At 40.4% G+C, this 14954-nt stretch overlaps 2 protein-coding genes across 3 annotated transcripts; both read right to left on the bottom strand.

Moving 5' to 3' along the window:
• Positions 1 to 4633: 4633 nt before the first annotated feature.
• Positions 4634 to 9476, bottom strand: LOC103465347 (uncharacterized). Of its 2 annotated transcripts, none has more exons than XM_008410079.3 (7): positions 9189 to 9476; positions 8841 to 8948; positions 7041 to 7239; positions 6678 to 6868; positions 5408 to 6595; positions 5104 to 5321; positions 4634 to 5013 (listed from the first exon to the last, which is right to left on the bottom strand). In XM_008410079.3, exons 2-7 carry the CDS (start codon positions 8904 to 8906, stop codon positions 4944 to 4946), a joined length of 1932 nt encoding a protein of 643 aa, XP_008408301.2. In that variant the 5' UTR covers positions 8907 to 8948; positions 9189 to 9476; the 3' UTR covers positions 4634 to 4943. The 2 variants fall into 2 exon arrangements, with proteins under 2 accessions (XP_008408301.2, XP_008408302.2); XM_008410080.3 differs by having other exon boundaries at positions 8841 to 8927.
• On the bottom strand, positions 9189 to 13950 carry LOC103465388 (uncharacterized). The gene is made up of 5 exons (XM_081607238.1): positions 13441 to 13950; positions 13115 to 13181; positions 10921 to 12300; positions 10609 to 10826; positions 9189 to 10514 (listed from the first exon to the last, which is right to left on the bottom strand). The coding sequence occupies exons 1-5, from the start codon at positions 13446 to 13448 to the stop codon at positions 10445 to 10447; spliced, it is 1743 nt and encodes a 580-aa protein (XP_081463364.1). The 5' UTR covers positions 13449 to 13950; the 3' UTR covers positions 9189 to 10444.
• Positions 13951 to 14954: the final 1004 nt, after the last annotated feature.

The following is a 14954-nucleotide window of genomic DNA, read 5'->3' as shown; positions in this document are numbered from 1 at the left end:
TCATCTCCATAAAGCTTTTCAGCAGATGGAAGTATGAAGTGCTCCAAAATCTCCTGATAGCTGGTGCATTGACCCTGCCCTTGATAAAACACAGTGGACCAACACCAGCAGCTGACATGGCTCCCCAGACCATCACTGACTGTGGGTACTGGACACTGGACTTCTGGCCTTTTGGCATTTCCTTCTCCCCAGTCTTCCTCCAGACTCTGGCACCTTGATTTCAGAATGACATGCAAAATTTGCTTTCATCCGAAAAAAGTACTTTGGACCACTGAGCAACAGTCCAGTGCTGCATCTCTGTAGCCCAGGTCAGGCACTTCTGCCGCCGTTTCTAGTTCAAAAGTGGCTTGACCTTTGACCTGGGGAATGCGGCACCTGTAGCCCATTTCCTGCACACGCTTGTGCACGGTGGCTCTGGATGTTTCTACTTCAGACTCAGTCCACTGCTTCCGCAGGTCCCCCAAGGTCTGGAATCAGCCCTTCTCCACAATCTTCCTCAGGGTTCGGTCACCTCTTCTTGTTGTGCAGCGTTTTCTGCCACACTTTTTTCTTCCCACTGAGGTGCCTTGATACAGCACTCTGGGAACAGCCTATTCATTCAGAAATGTCTTTCTGTGTCTTACCCTCTTGCTTGAGGGCATTAATGATGGCCATCTGGACAGCAGTTAGGTCGGCAGTCTTACCCATGATTGCGGTTTTGAGTAATGAACCAGGCTGGGAGTTTTTAAAAGCCTCAGGAATCTTTTGCAGGTGTTTAGAGTTACTTTGTTGATTCAGATAATTAGGTTTACTGCTCGTTCAGAGAACCTTTTCATGATATGCTAATTTTTTTGAGACAGGGATTTTGGGTTTTCATGAGCTGTGTGCCAAAATCATCAGTATTAAAACAGTAAAAGACCTGAAATATTTCAGTTGGTGTGCAATGAATCTAAAATATGTGACAGTTTAATTTTTATCATTATGGAAAATAATTAACTTTATCACAATATGCTAATTTTTTGAGAAGGACCTGTAGATGTGTAGAGGCTGTAATATATGATTAAGCGCTTTCTTTTAAAATGCATGTTAGGCTCTAAACAGAAAAAGTTTTGGGCTTAGTTCTCCTGTCTGCCACCATCTCCACTGGGTCAACATGACACCCCAGGACAGAGCTGGATTTCCTGAGGATCTTGTTCAGTCTCTTTCTGTCAGCAGTGGAGATGCTGCTGTCCCAACAGACCACTCCGTAGAAGATGGCTGATGCCACCACAGCATCAAAAAAGGTCCTGAGAAGAGCCCCCCGCACACCAAAGGACCGGAGTCTCCTCAGGAGATGTAGTCTGCTCAGTCCTTTCTTGTAGAGGGCAGCTGTGTGGTCAGTCCAGTCCAGCTTGTTGTTAAGGTGAACACCCAGGTACTTGTAGGACCTCACGATTTCAATGTCCATTCCCTGAATGTTCACTGGCACAGAAGGAGAGTGTTTGGACCTGCGGAAGTCCACCACGAGTTCTTTTGTTTTACCTGTGTTGATCTGCAGACAGTTCCTCTGGCACCATTCCACAAAGTTCTGAGTCAGTTCTCTGTACTCCTCATCATCACCATCCTTGAAGAGACCGACGATAGCAGAGTCATCCGAGAACTTTACCGGAAATGTACCGGAAGTCAGCAGTGTAGAGGGTGAAGAGGAAGGGGCCAAGGACTGTTCCTTGTGGAGCCCCCGTGCTACAGGCAACCATGTCTGACTGACAGCCTTGGGTCCTCGCATACTGTGGCCGTTTTGTGAGGTAATCCAGGATCCAGGCGATGAGGTAGTGGTCCAGACCCGTGTACTCCAGCTTGTCCTTCAGTATCATGGGTTGGATGGTGTTAAAAGCACTTGAGAAATCAAAAAACATGATTCTCACTGTGCTCCCAGTATTCTCCAGGTGAGAAAGAGAGCTGTGTAGAAGGTGAATGATGGCATCCTCCACTCCAATGCCAGGTTGGTAGGCAAACTGAAGTGGGTACATAAATGGACTCACCAAGGGGCGGAGGTGGGCAAGAAGCAGTCTCTCCAAGGTCTTCATCAGGTGAGATGTCAATGCAACCGGCCTGTAGCTGTTGAGGTCTTGTGGGTGTGGGGTCTTTGGCACTGGTACCACGCAGGATGTCTTCCACAGCTGTGGGACTTTCCCTAACCTCAAGCTGAGATTAAAGATGTACTCGGTCACATCACACAACTCATCTGCACACCACTTGAGAAGCCTTGAGCTGATGTCATCTGGATCTGCAGCCTTCCTGGTCTTTATCTTCCTGAGCTCACTTCTCACCTGAAGTGCTGTGAATGCCAGGCTGGATTGGAGGGGTGGGGTGGTTGTGCTGGAATGCTTGTCAGCATAAGAGATGTTTGGAGGCAGTTGTGTATGGAGAGGAAGGGGGATGAGTGTGGGAGAGGGGAGAGGAAAGCGTGACGGTCTTTCCAGACAGGAAGGTGTCAGCAGTGGTGCCTGAGTAGTGGGGGGAGCAGGAGAGTGATCAAACCTATTGAAGAATAGATTGAGTTCATTCACCCACTTCTGCTCCCCACAATCGTGGGAGTCGGGCTTCTTGTGGCCAGAAATAGCTTTAAGGCTGTTCCAGACTCCGCTGACATTATTCTGTTGCAGCTGGACCTCCATTTTCTCTCTGTAGCTCTCCTTGCCCTCTCGGATCTTTCTCCTCAGCTCTCTCTGCACAGCTTTCATCTCCTCTTTGTTTCCTGACCTAAAAGCCCTCTTGTTCTCCTTCAAGAGGGCCTTTATATCAGGATTAATCCAGGGTTTGTTGTTGGAGAAACACCGAACAGTCTTTGTGGGTACGGTGTTCTCCACACAGAAATTGACGTAATCCGTTGTGAAATGTGCGAGTCCATCAATATCTTCCCCATAAGGATTGCACATTTCCTCCCACAAAGTTGTGCTGAAACAGTCTTTCAAAGCCTCCTCAGTCTCTGCACTCCATTTCTTCACTGTGCGGATGACGGCTGGTTCTCTGTGTACAAGTGGTTTGTACACAGACAAAAGATGAACTACGTTGTGATCAGATCTTCCCAGGGGAGGAAGGGGTAATGAGTTATATGCCTCCTTGGTATTGGCATAAAACGGATCCAATATTTTAGTTTCTCTGGTGTGTCAGGTGACATACTGGGTGAAGATAGACAGCGTTGAGGATGGAGAAGAATGGTTGAAATCCCCCGAGATCAGAAGGAGGGCCTGTGGGTGCTGGCTCTGGATCCTGCTCACAGCTGAGTGTAGGATATCACAGGCAGCGTCAACATTAGCAGATGGGGGAGAGGTACGCAGCTATCACGATAGCATGCGAGAATTCCCGTGGTAGGTAGTAAGGTATCATACTAACGGCTAACTGTTCAATGTCTTTACAGCAGATTTTCTCTTTAATGGTGATGTGCCCAGAATTGCACCATCTATTATTCACAAATATTGCCAGTCCTCCGCCTTTCCTCTTACCACTCTCCGCTGTCCTGTCCGCCCGTATGAGATGAAAGCCGCTCCAGAGACGAGCGTGTCCGTAGTTAGCGGAGTTAGCCATGTCTCCGTAAACAGCATGACGCTACACTCACGGAATTCCCTCTCGTGTCGGGTCAGCACCGATAACTCATCCACCTTATTTGGAAGAGATCTCACGTTTCCCATGATGACAGAGGAAAAAACGGGTTTGTAGCGTCTCCTTCTCGCACGGCGCTGTACCCCCGCGCGAGTCCCCCGTCGCTTCCTCCTCAACTCGCTGGGGATGCTAACAGCTGCTCCCTGGTGTAAGCAAAGAGTTCCTGCACGCTGCTCGCTGGGACCGAACTCGCGAGAAAAACAAAAAAAATACTACAAACTTCGCAAGTTTAATGTTCATGGTGAAAGGACAATATGAAATGTACTTAGAATTAGAAAGCGCTATAAAAAAGAGGAAAAATAAGAGAAAAAAGCTCACAGAGAGCAAGAGCTGCTGTAACACGCTGCCACTCACGCGGCGCCAACGAATATTATATTAATATTAGTGTTTATAAATGAGGTCTTTGATTTTTTGGATGCAGACTGTTTAAATTTAGAAATGCTTTGCTGTTAATTATCAAAGTAATAATTAGTTGCACAAACACTGGTTCTGAGAACTGCTTTATGTGTCACATGGACTTGACCACCATCTGGTACCTGTAAGCAGACTGGATCAGTCCACATTTCCTGCACGTCTTAACTTGGCCTCAGAAATGGCATGTTTCATATCACCCAACAGGTTTTCTATCACATCAAGGTCCAGGAATTGGTCTGACCCCTCTATAACATGAAGCATGTTGGTCTGGAGCAAATATGTTCCTCTCTTATGGGTGAGTTTTAATTTATTTAATGATTTCAGCCCAGTCATTTTCTTTTTTGTTTCAGACATCGAATGGTTTTCTTGCTGCTAGGTCAGCTTCACATATATTATTACACCACTGTTTTTGCCATTCTAGCTATTCTTCGATCTGCTGAAACTGGTTTTTGATCTTCTTACATGTCTTGTTTATTGGCTTCCATAGTAAAAATCACACAAAAATGCAACATACCCATCAACATTTTCACACCATTTACAAAGTTCTCAGGTTGAACCATGTTAATTGTTTTAAATAAATAAAGCAAATTCTGTTGAATATAAATGTATTCATTTATTTTTGAAAGACCCAACCCAATAATCATATTACATTTGATTAGTTATATGCAAATTACACTGTGATTCACATAATAAATCTAAAGAAAAAAATAAACAAGTAGGTAAATCTTTCAAAAGGATGTGATTTGTTTAGTTTTGTTTTGATAGGTAAAGTCTTCAGCTTTCAGTGAACTTCAAAGTAACCATTAAGTTTTATTTATTATAAAACATCTAACATGATGGAACAAAATGTGGAAATTCAATTAGTCAGATTTTTGAATTAAAGTTTCACTTAATGTAAAAGAAAAACTTCACTGGATGCCCTTGGCCTTCAGCTCCTCCTTGACTCTGCTCAGGTAGTTCTCATCAGGATATCCATAACTGTGAAAGCAGAAAACATAGAAGGTTTAATACATGAAACCAAAAGCTGAAGCACAGTGAATACAAAGGTGTTAAATTAGGGAACCGTACCACTCTGGTCCTCCTGTCATGGACGTCTTGTGGTGGATGTCATTCCAGGTCACCATGTTATCCGCCCCAGTTGTCCTCGAAGCTCCAACAGTGAAAATCAGCTTCTGGTCAAAAGCTTTTTTCAGTAGTAGCAGAACTTCATTTCCCTCTGTGTTGTCAGGAAGATATGCAGTTCTGATAGCTCCTCCATGGTGTTGGCCAGGCTTGGGATGATTTTCCTGCCAGGTAGAAAGAAAAAATTCAGGTTAAGGGTAGCTGTCTTAAACCAAATGTCAAATTACAGATATACGTTCTTAGACATTACCTTCTGTTTTCCACTTGGAATGTGATAGGTGATGCATATATGGCCACATTTTGGGAATCCAGGTAAAGGGTAGGGATTTGTACTCCAACTCATTGTTCCATCAGGTTGGTTTCCTTTCATCTCACCAAAAACATCCTTACAAATTGGACAGATGGGTCCACTGTGTTTCAATGCATTTTGGAGGCACTCCTTACAAAATGCATGTTTACACTTCAGCTGCTTCTTATTAGTAAAATCAGACAAACAAATTGAACATTTATCATCTTTGTTGTCCCCTGTTGCGCCCTCTGCTGCTGATTTTTTATTGTTTTGTGTTGAATGATCATTAACTCCAGCTCCAGTGAAATTATCTTCAGAACCACTGAGCCTAGTGGCACGATAAGGTGGAGGAAGTGGCCTGGGTGACGCCCTCATCTTCTGGTACAGACGCAGCAGAGCTCTGACAGCATGGCTCTCCATTGCTGGGTTTCCTCCATGTCCTTTATATGATGGTTGGACATTAACTTTGCCGTCCCTGATGCTGGATTCTTTAAAATCCACATTGAACTTATCTTTGATCACTGTAAGGTGATTATCATAAGACGACTTCAGGCTTTTCCACTGGTCCTTATCTATGGTCAGACCTTTATTAGCAAGATCATCTTTGATTGTCATGTTGATTTTCACCAGGAGATCACTATTGAAGTTTGGAGTCGAAGACTGACGATCATACTCTTCATAACCACTGCTGGTTTTATGTGATGTTTTTAACATTGAATCAAGAACCATCCGTTGTCCACTTGGTCCAAAAACTGTCATTTCCTCAGAGGATATGTTGGCTAAAAGTTTGTTTTCCTTGTTCATGATGACTTTCAACGCTCTGTTCAACTGATCTGGCTCTGCAGAACTCAGAGAAAAAACTGAACCATTGAAATCAGCCAAGCATTCCTGGACAACATCTGTGAACTTTGTCTTTGCTTCATTTGGTTTTCCATCTTTACGCTTGGATTCAAATTTCACAGTGACCTCTGGCCTGATTTCAACTTCATTCTCATCCTGTATGCGCTGCAGCTTCTCCTTGAAGATGTGGCTCACATACAAGAATTGATTCACTGACAGAACACAACTTTCATCCATCGTTTGATTCTCAGCAGGAGGGTCTCCTGGTGTAGAAACTGGTTTCTTCTGACCGTCAACATGTGCTTTATCCTGGATAAAAAGCAAAATTCCACCATTAAAGAACAAACATGATATATTTTATAATGTATGCATCAGTGTTTAGAGTTCGTACAGCTGGCGGCTCAGAATCAGCATCTTTGGTGTTTACTGAAGCAGCTGGAGGAGTCGGAGTCACTGAAGCATCGTTTGCTGTTTGTGGATCCTGCTTTGGTTTTCCCACCATTACAGACAGAATGGTGACAAATTCTTTCTTATCTTTTGTGTGAAGATTTTTACCACTCAGCTTCTGAATCTCTGTGAGGCCTTTAAAATAAACAAACAAAAAAAGCAAAATAAATTTAGTTGTCAATAGTTTGCAAAGCCATCATTGTGGCATATCAGGTTGTTCAAAATAAAGTTTTCCTTTTATTGGAGTTAGATTAACAGGAAATTGGTGAGTCTGTCACATGCTGTATATGAAAATACAGTTCTATACCTGGAGGAGGTGAAACCACAATCACAGCTCGTCCATCTGGTAAGACCACTTTAACTGTGCAGTCTATTTTAGTTTTGAATTTATTGAACCAAGTCTGGAGGGATTTTTGTAGATCTGCCTTCTTTTTGTTTTTATCCAACCACTTCAACGAGAGAGTCAGTAGGACTTTTTCTCGATCTGTTGGAGGATCCATAGGAGCCTGCAAGAAAAAAAAAGACCAAAAGATTCACTAGAGCTTTTCACTTATGTATTTTTTACTATTGGGTAAAAATGGTTTACACCCTTCCTAATAATCAATGAGAAATGTTTACTGGCATTTCATCAATCAAATCCTTATAAATTCTGACCATCTTTTTCCACCATACTGATACTTATATTATTTATCTGTGGTAATGAGCTCCAAATGGAAGGTCTCTTTGCCATCACCCTAATCTTTACCTCTCTTCACAGATTCTCCATCAGATTCAGATCAGGAATCTAGTTGGGTCGCTTCAAAATGTAAATATTTCCAGAAGATTACTACAAACCTAAATATAAAATCTTAACTCCCTGCCCAGTTGTACAATCTAACATTGTACTGTTACAGTTCATACAACATATGGACACTGTATGAACACAAGAACTGCTCATAATATTTCCATGTTTTCTAAAAAGCAGGCAGAATATTTATATTTTTCAGCAATTAAATTTAAATGAATCAGATTTTTCAACTTTTTGGATTTCATCAGCAATAAAATATGATTTTAGATTTATCTGTATTTATTTAAAAGCCATAATATTGTTAGTTATGAATTTTAATGTTTTACATATCTGGAGTTTTCTTACTGCAAATTAGAATTACATTTTCACAATTTTACATTTTAGATGACATTTTATTCAAATTGTGTGATAGAGCTGGACAATTCACAGGACTGATTGGATGCAATATTTGGTTGTATGTCATATTTGAATACTGATCATATTTGGCTGGATGGATTCTAGTAGCATTTAATGCTCTCACTGGATGTTTATATTAGTGGCCGAGATGCTAAAGTTCACAGAAAATGGTGGGGACATTGTGTGATTGTAAAGACATAAGTGTCAGAAAAATATGGGTTACAGTTAGCTTACAATAATTACATTATTGCAATTTAACAACAGTATCACAATTAGATATTTTCTCTTACAATGTGCAGGCTTGCTTGAGTAATTATGATTTTATTGAATCTGTTCTGATTGTTTTCATGCTTGTAACTTTGCTTTTATTCTCAGTAAAGTCCTTTGTTATAATTATCAGTACGAGAAGTCCTCTATAAATAAATTGTAATCAACTAATTTCTCGATCTCTGGTGTGGATATCGTGTGTATTTTATTGTTTCTGTGGCTCCTAAACTTTGATCTCTGCATTAGCAAGTGAGTGTATCCGTCTCCACCCATTTACAGCTTATAAACTTTATGGACTTTGCCTCAATGCAAACCTCCAGCCTGAAAACAAAACCTTGACATTTGTTCTCACAGTTCCAAGTTTCTTTAGCTGTTACACAGATTATATCAAAACAAAGGATAATCACAAAACATTGTTCGTCATTTTCTCTAAATATGTTAATAAGTCTAAATAGTTACAGTGCGAGTTTTATTTTATGAACAGGAGCAATCTCCTAAAACGAAAGCAAACCTGCGAGCTTCGGCTATTTGTACGGCTTGATAATGTATTAATTAAATTAAATTATAAATAAAATAAGAATAAATACAAATAAAAAAATGATAATGTCGTTGAGAAGAGGTCACAATTTTCAACCAGGCAGATTAAATACAACGAACCTGAGCTTGGTTGGCTGACTGACCCTGGTCGTCATAGTCCATGGGTTCCTCTTGGTTACTCGCCATTTTGATGATCTTTCTGTCTTTCTTGTTGAAAACAAAGTGAACCTTTAAATGATAGAAATTTAGCTCAAGTCACAAACTTGTTCAGGCAAAAGCAAACTACGCAGGCGAAAAAAAAGGCTGACGGGTTTTCGATTATAAATGCAAACCTGAACTGAAACATTTTTTTTTACGTTTGTGTTAAAATTTTATTAGCACATGCTTTAACTCGATGTTATTTTCTGAGGACTCTCAGTTTAAGCGTTAAAACATCAAATAAACACCAATTAAATGTGACGCGCTTACCTTCGCCTGTTCGCTGCAAACGACACTTCCTTGTAAATGAAAGTGAAAGCAGCTGCATGTCAGAAGCCGCGTCACTCCAAAGACTGCGCAAATATTCCGTGCCCAAGAAGCGACATTTAAGTAACTTGTCAATATTCATCTCATGACAACAGTCTAATTAGGCTGCTGTTTTTACAGTGATAGATGCAATATTGTCGCAGCAACGGGTAGAAATACCTTGTCTCAAATATTAATAGGATATTAACTAACCCGTTCACAAACTGGGTTTTGTCTCACGACTTAACACATAACAACTTCGCCTGCTGAGAGTTACAGCACAGAGACGTTTTTTCAGAACTAAAATCAACTCAGAGCAGAACATCAAATTCTCGTGGGAATTCTCGCGAGGACAGCAGTCTGAAACAACCAGTATACCAGTAGATGGGGCGATTCTGTGTTACAGCTTCTTTTTTAAACTGAGTGTAGCAACTTTTGGAGTTACCCAGCTGTGTCCACACTTTGCTCAAGAAATTCAAACATGTTTGTATGACAGCGACTGAAAATAGTTAACTTCTTTATCATGTATGTAAATAAAGAAATTGTATAAACCGGGTCTTGTGACTCATTTTCCTTATGACTCTTAAAGGTATAGTCTACCTTTATCTCTAAAACAAATAATACATTACAAAACCTCTACGTTATGATCCAGTGTTGTATTTGAATTTATTAAAGGATACAGAATTCATGGAAACATTTTCATATTGGTTTATCAACATACGACATAATTTACTATATTGCCTTTAGAAAACAGCAGTGTTTGTGCATTCTATGTCAAGTGATAAATAAATCCTTCAGTATTCTTTTATTATAAAATCAATTAAGATATTTTTCAAGTGACACCAAGTCATATTTACATTTACAAGCAATTGGATTAAATAATCATTTAAAACTTCAGTAGAGTTCACGTCCCCAAATAAAAACTGTTTCACAATAACAGAGAATCAAGATGCTACAACCTCTGAATGAAGCAAAGCATAGGCTGGTTTTTACCAGGCTATAATACATGTGAAAATTTGTGAAATATTCTTTAAAGTAATTCTTATTAATGAATAAATAATAATAATAATAATAATAATAATAATAATAATAATAATAATAATAATAATAATAATAAAAGAACCTTTACTGCTCAAATAAAAGCAAAGCATCCAAATATTCCAGTATTTTTTAAAATTGTTAATTTCCATAGTAAAATAAACCATGACTCGCTCTCAGAGTCACTCTATGCCTTTAGCTTTCAGGTCCTCCTTTACTTTTCTCAGGTAATTCGGGTCAGGATATCCAAAACTGAAAGCACATGAAAGAAGGACATAAAGTGTTAAACCAAAGGCAACAATGACAAGAAATAGATATTAACGTAACACAAACTGGGTGACTGCACCTCTGTGGTCCTCCTGTCTTTGACGTCTTGTGAGAAATATCGTTCCAGATCACCTGGTTGTCCAACCCGCTTGTTCTGGACGTCCCAACGGTGAAAATCATTTTCTGGTCGAAAGCTTTTTTCAGCAGTTTCAGAACTTCTTGGCCCTCTTCGTTGTCTGGAAGATATGCAGTTCTGGTAGTTCCCTGATACGGTTGTCCAGGATTAGGATGCTTTTCCTGTGAGGTAGGAAGAAAGCGTTAACTAGGAGCCAGAAATAATAAAGACAACAATTGTTTTATGACTTGTAATGTATTCATCAAGTTTTTTTACCGCCTGTTTTCCATTAGGAAAAGTGTATGTGATCACTATGCAGCCACAGCCTGAGAATCCAGGGAGGGATGAAGAGTTAGAGCTCCATGTCATCACTCCATCAGGCTGGTCTCCCTCCATCACACCAAAAACATCTTTGCATACAGGACACATGGGTCCAGTGTGTTTTACTGATGCTTGGAGGCACTCATCACAAAATGTGTGTTTACACCTCAGCTGCTTCTGTTTGATTAACCGATCCAAGCATATTGGGCAGAAATCATCTTTACTGTCCCCTGATGCTCCTTTCTTAGTTGATGCTTCAGCATTTTGCTGTGCTGTTGGTGGAATCAGTGAAGGTTGTTTGGAGTCCTCTTTCCTCTCAGTCTCACAGCTGGATTTCTTTGGCAAATCACCCAACAAAGTGGCATCTTTATGTCGGGGTGGGCGTGGGGGACGTGTGATAGGCTTCTTTTTGAGCCAGAGGTTTTTGAAGGAAGGTTTGAGGGATTGTTTGTTTTTGCTCCTGCTGGATTCAACATTCAAATCAGATTTAGCTTTGATGTTAGCATCTTCAACAAAAGTAATAACCGGTTCACTGTTGTTTTCCACTGTTGTTTTTGTCTGTTGGTTGGTTGTTCCCTGCTGTTTTCCATTGCTGTTTTCCAGTTCCTTATTGCTTTCCACTGTTGTTGTTTTTGTCTGTTGGTTGGTTGTTCCCTGCTGTTTTCCACTGCTGTTTTCCAGTTCCTTATTGCTTTCCATTGTTGGTGTTTTTGTCTGTTGGTTGGTTGTTCCCTGCTGTTTTCCATTGCTGTTTTCCAGTTCCTTATTGTTTTCCACTGTTGTTGTTTTTGTCTGTTGGTTGGTTGTCATGTTCATCCTCTGTAATGTACCATCTGATGTAGGTTTGTGCTGTTCAGCCGGTGTGTTTATTTTCTGCATTGCATTCAGGACTGCACTGAATTCATCTTGGCTTTGCTTTGGACCACTAACAATAACTTCTTCTGATGACATGGTGAGCAAAATATTGTCCTTGTTTCTCTTGATGACTTTTAACGCATCGCTCCACTGATCTGGATCTACAAACTTGAGAGGAATCACTGCCTCACCTGGATCAGCAGAGCAGCTCTGTGAGAGATCAATGAACTCATTGAGAGCTTCATGAGGGTTTCCATCTTCCTGCTCAGCTTCAAATGTCACATGGGCCTGTGCCACCATTTTAATTTTATTCTTCCTCTCTATCTGTTTAATTCCTTCCTTGTACACATGGCTCATGTACCAGAAGTGATTCAGAGGCAGAAGACAACTTTCTTGAGCTGCTCCTTCAGTTTTTCTAGAATGAAAGGTTTCTGTTGTCGAGGTGAATGGATTACTCTGTTTGACAGGGAGGACCATGTTCTAAAATAAAAAACAAACAAACAGTAAATATGGAGCAGTGTCTACACAAGTGATTTCTTCTCTCGCTTAGTTTATTTTATGTTGCTGCTATTGGCTGCCTGCTGCCAGGAGCTGGTTCCACTACACCTTGGATAAAGAAAGAATACATTGGTAAATTGATTTGGTTTACCTTGTGCAGTGAGACGTGTACTAAAGTGAGGTCTGTTCTAGATTGAGGCGCTTTTAATTGTAGGACATCTGGGAATATGGTTAAAGTTTTGCAGCCTGGCTGGTGACTGGATGAGAGTTGGAGATGTCTTTTCTGTTGAAGTTATGGATCAATTCCTCCCTTTTTTATCATATTCAAAGCCTTCAGGGTTTTCCCTTTAACTCACAGTTATGTTGTTTTTTTTTAAGAAAATATTATTTACATTGCTCTCCTTGCTATAGTCGCTTCACCACTGCCCCATGTTTCCCCATTTGTGGATAATGGCTCTCACTGGGCATCAATGCAGTCCCTGCACCTTAGAAACGGCCTTAACATTATTTCTCATCTTTTCTTCACTTTCTTTCGATCATTAAGTGTTGCTTTTTGAGATCATGTTGTGCAATGGGACCTACTTCAGTGTTTTTTTTTGTTATTAAGTCTGATGGATGGTAAATGATGAATTGTCGAGTTCAGTTGAACTCTTAACTTTTTAATAAAGAAATCAAATAGAATCACTACACTATGGGGAATGAAACTTTAAAACACAATTAAAGTCATTAATACATTAACAAAGATGAGGTAAATATACTACTTTGTTGGTCTATAATTATCAATGATAAAACATACATTGGTTTCAACCTCCTTGGCCTGGTCTTTGTCCTGAAACTTTGATGAAATTCCAAATGTCTTTGTCCTTCAAAAACAGAAAATATTAATTGTAGAGTGAAAAACAACATTATCTGTGTTAAAGGTTATGCAGACATGTTAATGTTATTACATTGCTCCTTGAGATGCTTTTTTACAAAATGTACAATGGAAATTATATTAAAAAAAACAATGTCCTCAATTAAGATGAAGGCTGGATGCTAAGATCAAGGTTATATGTAGAGAAATTAGCAAACTGACAGAGCAACAAAGAAAGTGCCATGAAATAAGAAAATCCAACACAATACCTGTCCATACCAGAGGATACCAGACTGCCAAGCAATGCCTCACACAATTCAACAACAACAACTAAAAAACTCTAGAGAAACATAAGCTGAGAGGATAAACCGGAGGTTCGACAGGACAGTATTGAAAGTGTTTTCTCAGCAGCAAACAGTAATAAGATCAGGGAAGATCCACCCTGAACTGAAACCAAATAATGCAGAGGAAGCAGATTTCAAAAAAAGTTCTTACAGAAAACTATTCACCATGACTGTAAAAGCTGAAAACACTTCCAGTCATGGGGCGTTGGTATTCTAACAATCTGGCAGAACGAGATCCAGAACATAAACGCAGCAGCAGAAGAGTTGGACTGTACTTAGACCTACAGCAATCCTTTACTAGGATTGTTGTAGGTCCTCACACTTTATTTGAAAGAAAATAAGAAATCTCAGATTTTTAGTTGTGATGGCTGGTATAACCTTTTATTGTAATATATTGAAAGGAATTAGCTTTTGTTTGGCTTGAGATATTTTTTTCTTTGCTTTTAAAAAGAGTCTAAAATATGTATATATATATATATATATATATATATATATATATATATATATATATATATATATATATATATATATATATATATATATAGGCAGAGATATATATATATATATATATATATAGGCAGAGAGAGGCAGAGGACTAGTGAGTGTGAGAGCCACTGTCCAGGATGAAACATCCAAGATCCATAAATACATCAAGGACAAAGCCTCAACAGACGATGTGCTCAGCGAATGTCTCAGGCAATGGGGAACAGAAGACAAGGTGCTGGAAGTACCATCATGGGAGGACAAGCCCCTACATGGGATGTACCACCGACAAATAACTGAAGTGGCTGATGTCAGGAAAACCTACCAATGGCTGGAGAAAGCTGGACTCAAGGACAGCACAGAGGCTCTCATCCTGGCCGCCCAGGAACAGGCCCTAAACACCAGAGCAATAGAGGCTCAGATCTACCACACCAGACAAGACCCAAGGTGTAGGTTGTGCAAGGAGGCCCCTGAGACAGTCCAGCACATAATAGCAGGGTGCAAGATGCTGGCAGGGAAAGCGTACATGGAACGACATAACCAAGTGGCGGGCATAGTGTACAGGAACATCTGTGCAGAATATGGACTGGAAGCCCCAAGATCAAAGTGGGGAACACCCCCAAAAGTGGTGGAGAATGACCGAGCTAAGATCCTGTGGGACTTCCAGATCCAGACAGACAAGATGGTAATGGCGAACCAACCGGACATTGTGGTGGTGGATAAAGAACAGAGGAAAGCCGTTGTGGTGGATGTAGCAATACCAAATGACTACAACATCAGGAAAAAGGAGCATGAGAAATTGGAGAAGTACCAGGGCCTCAGGGAGGAACTGGAAAAGACCTGGAAGGTGAAGACCACAGTGGTGCCTGTAGTCATCGGGGCCCTCGGGGCAGTCACCCCCAAACTGGAGCAGTGGCTCAAACAGATCCCAGGAACAACATCAGACATCTCAGTCC

The sequence above is a fragment of the Poecilia reticulata genome, chromosome 5, assembly GCF_904066995.2.
Source record: "Poecilia reticulata chromosome 5, P_reticulata-male-v2, whole genome shotgun sequence".
In the NCBI taxonomy this organism is placed as follows: Eukaryota; Metazoa; Chordata; class Actinopteri; order Cyprinodontiformes; family Poeciliidae; genus Poecilia; species Poecilia reticulata.
Note: the sequence above shows the minus strand (reverse complement) of the source record. Positions and strands in the feature narration are given on the sequence as shown.

Bases quoted from the DNA above. Each gene is read 5' to 3' on its own strand.
- LOC103465347 (XM_008410079.3), bottom strand. From the start codon at position 8,906: ATGGCGAGTAACCAAGAGGAACCCATGGACTATGACGACCAGGGTCAG. The intron at 6,596-6,677 runs GTACGAACTCTA...CTTTTTATCCAG, and splicing joins CTGATTCTGAGCCGCCAGCT to GATAAAGCACATGTTGACGG. The intron at 5,322-5,407 runs GTAATGTCTAAG...TCTACCTGGCAG, and splicing joins TTCCAAGTGGAAAACAGAAG to GAAAATCATCCCAAGCCTGG.
- LOC103465388 (XM_081607238.1), bottom strand. The intron at 12,301-13,114 runs GTATGTTTTATC...TTTTTATTTTAG, and splicing joins CCAAGGAGGTTGAAACCAAT to AACATGGTCCTCCCTGTCAA. The intron at 10,827-10,920 runs GTAAAAAAACTT...CCTACCTCACAG, and splicing joins TTCCTAATGGAAAACAGGCG to GAAAAGCATCCTAATCCTGG.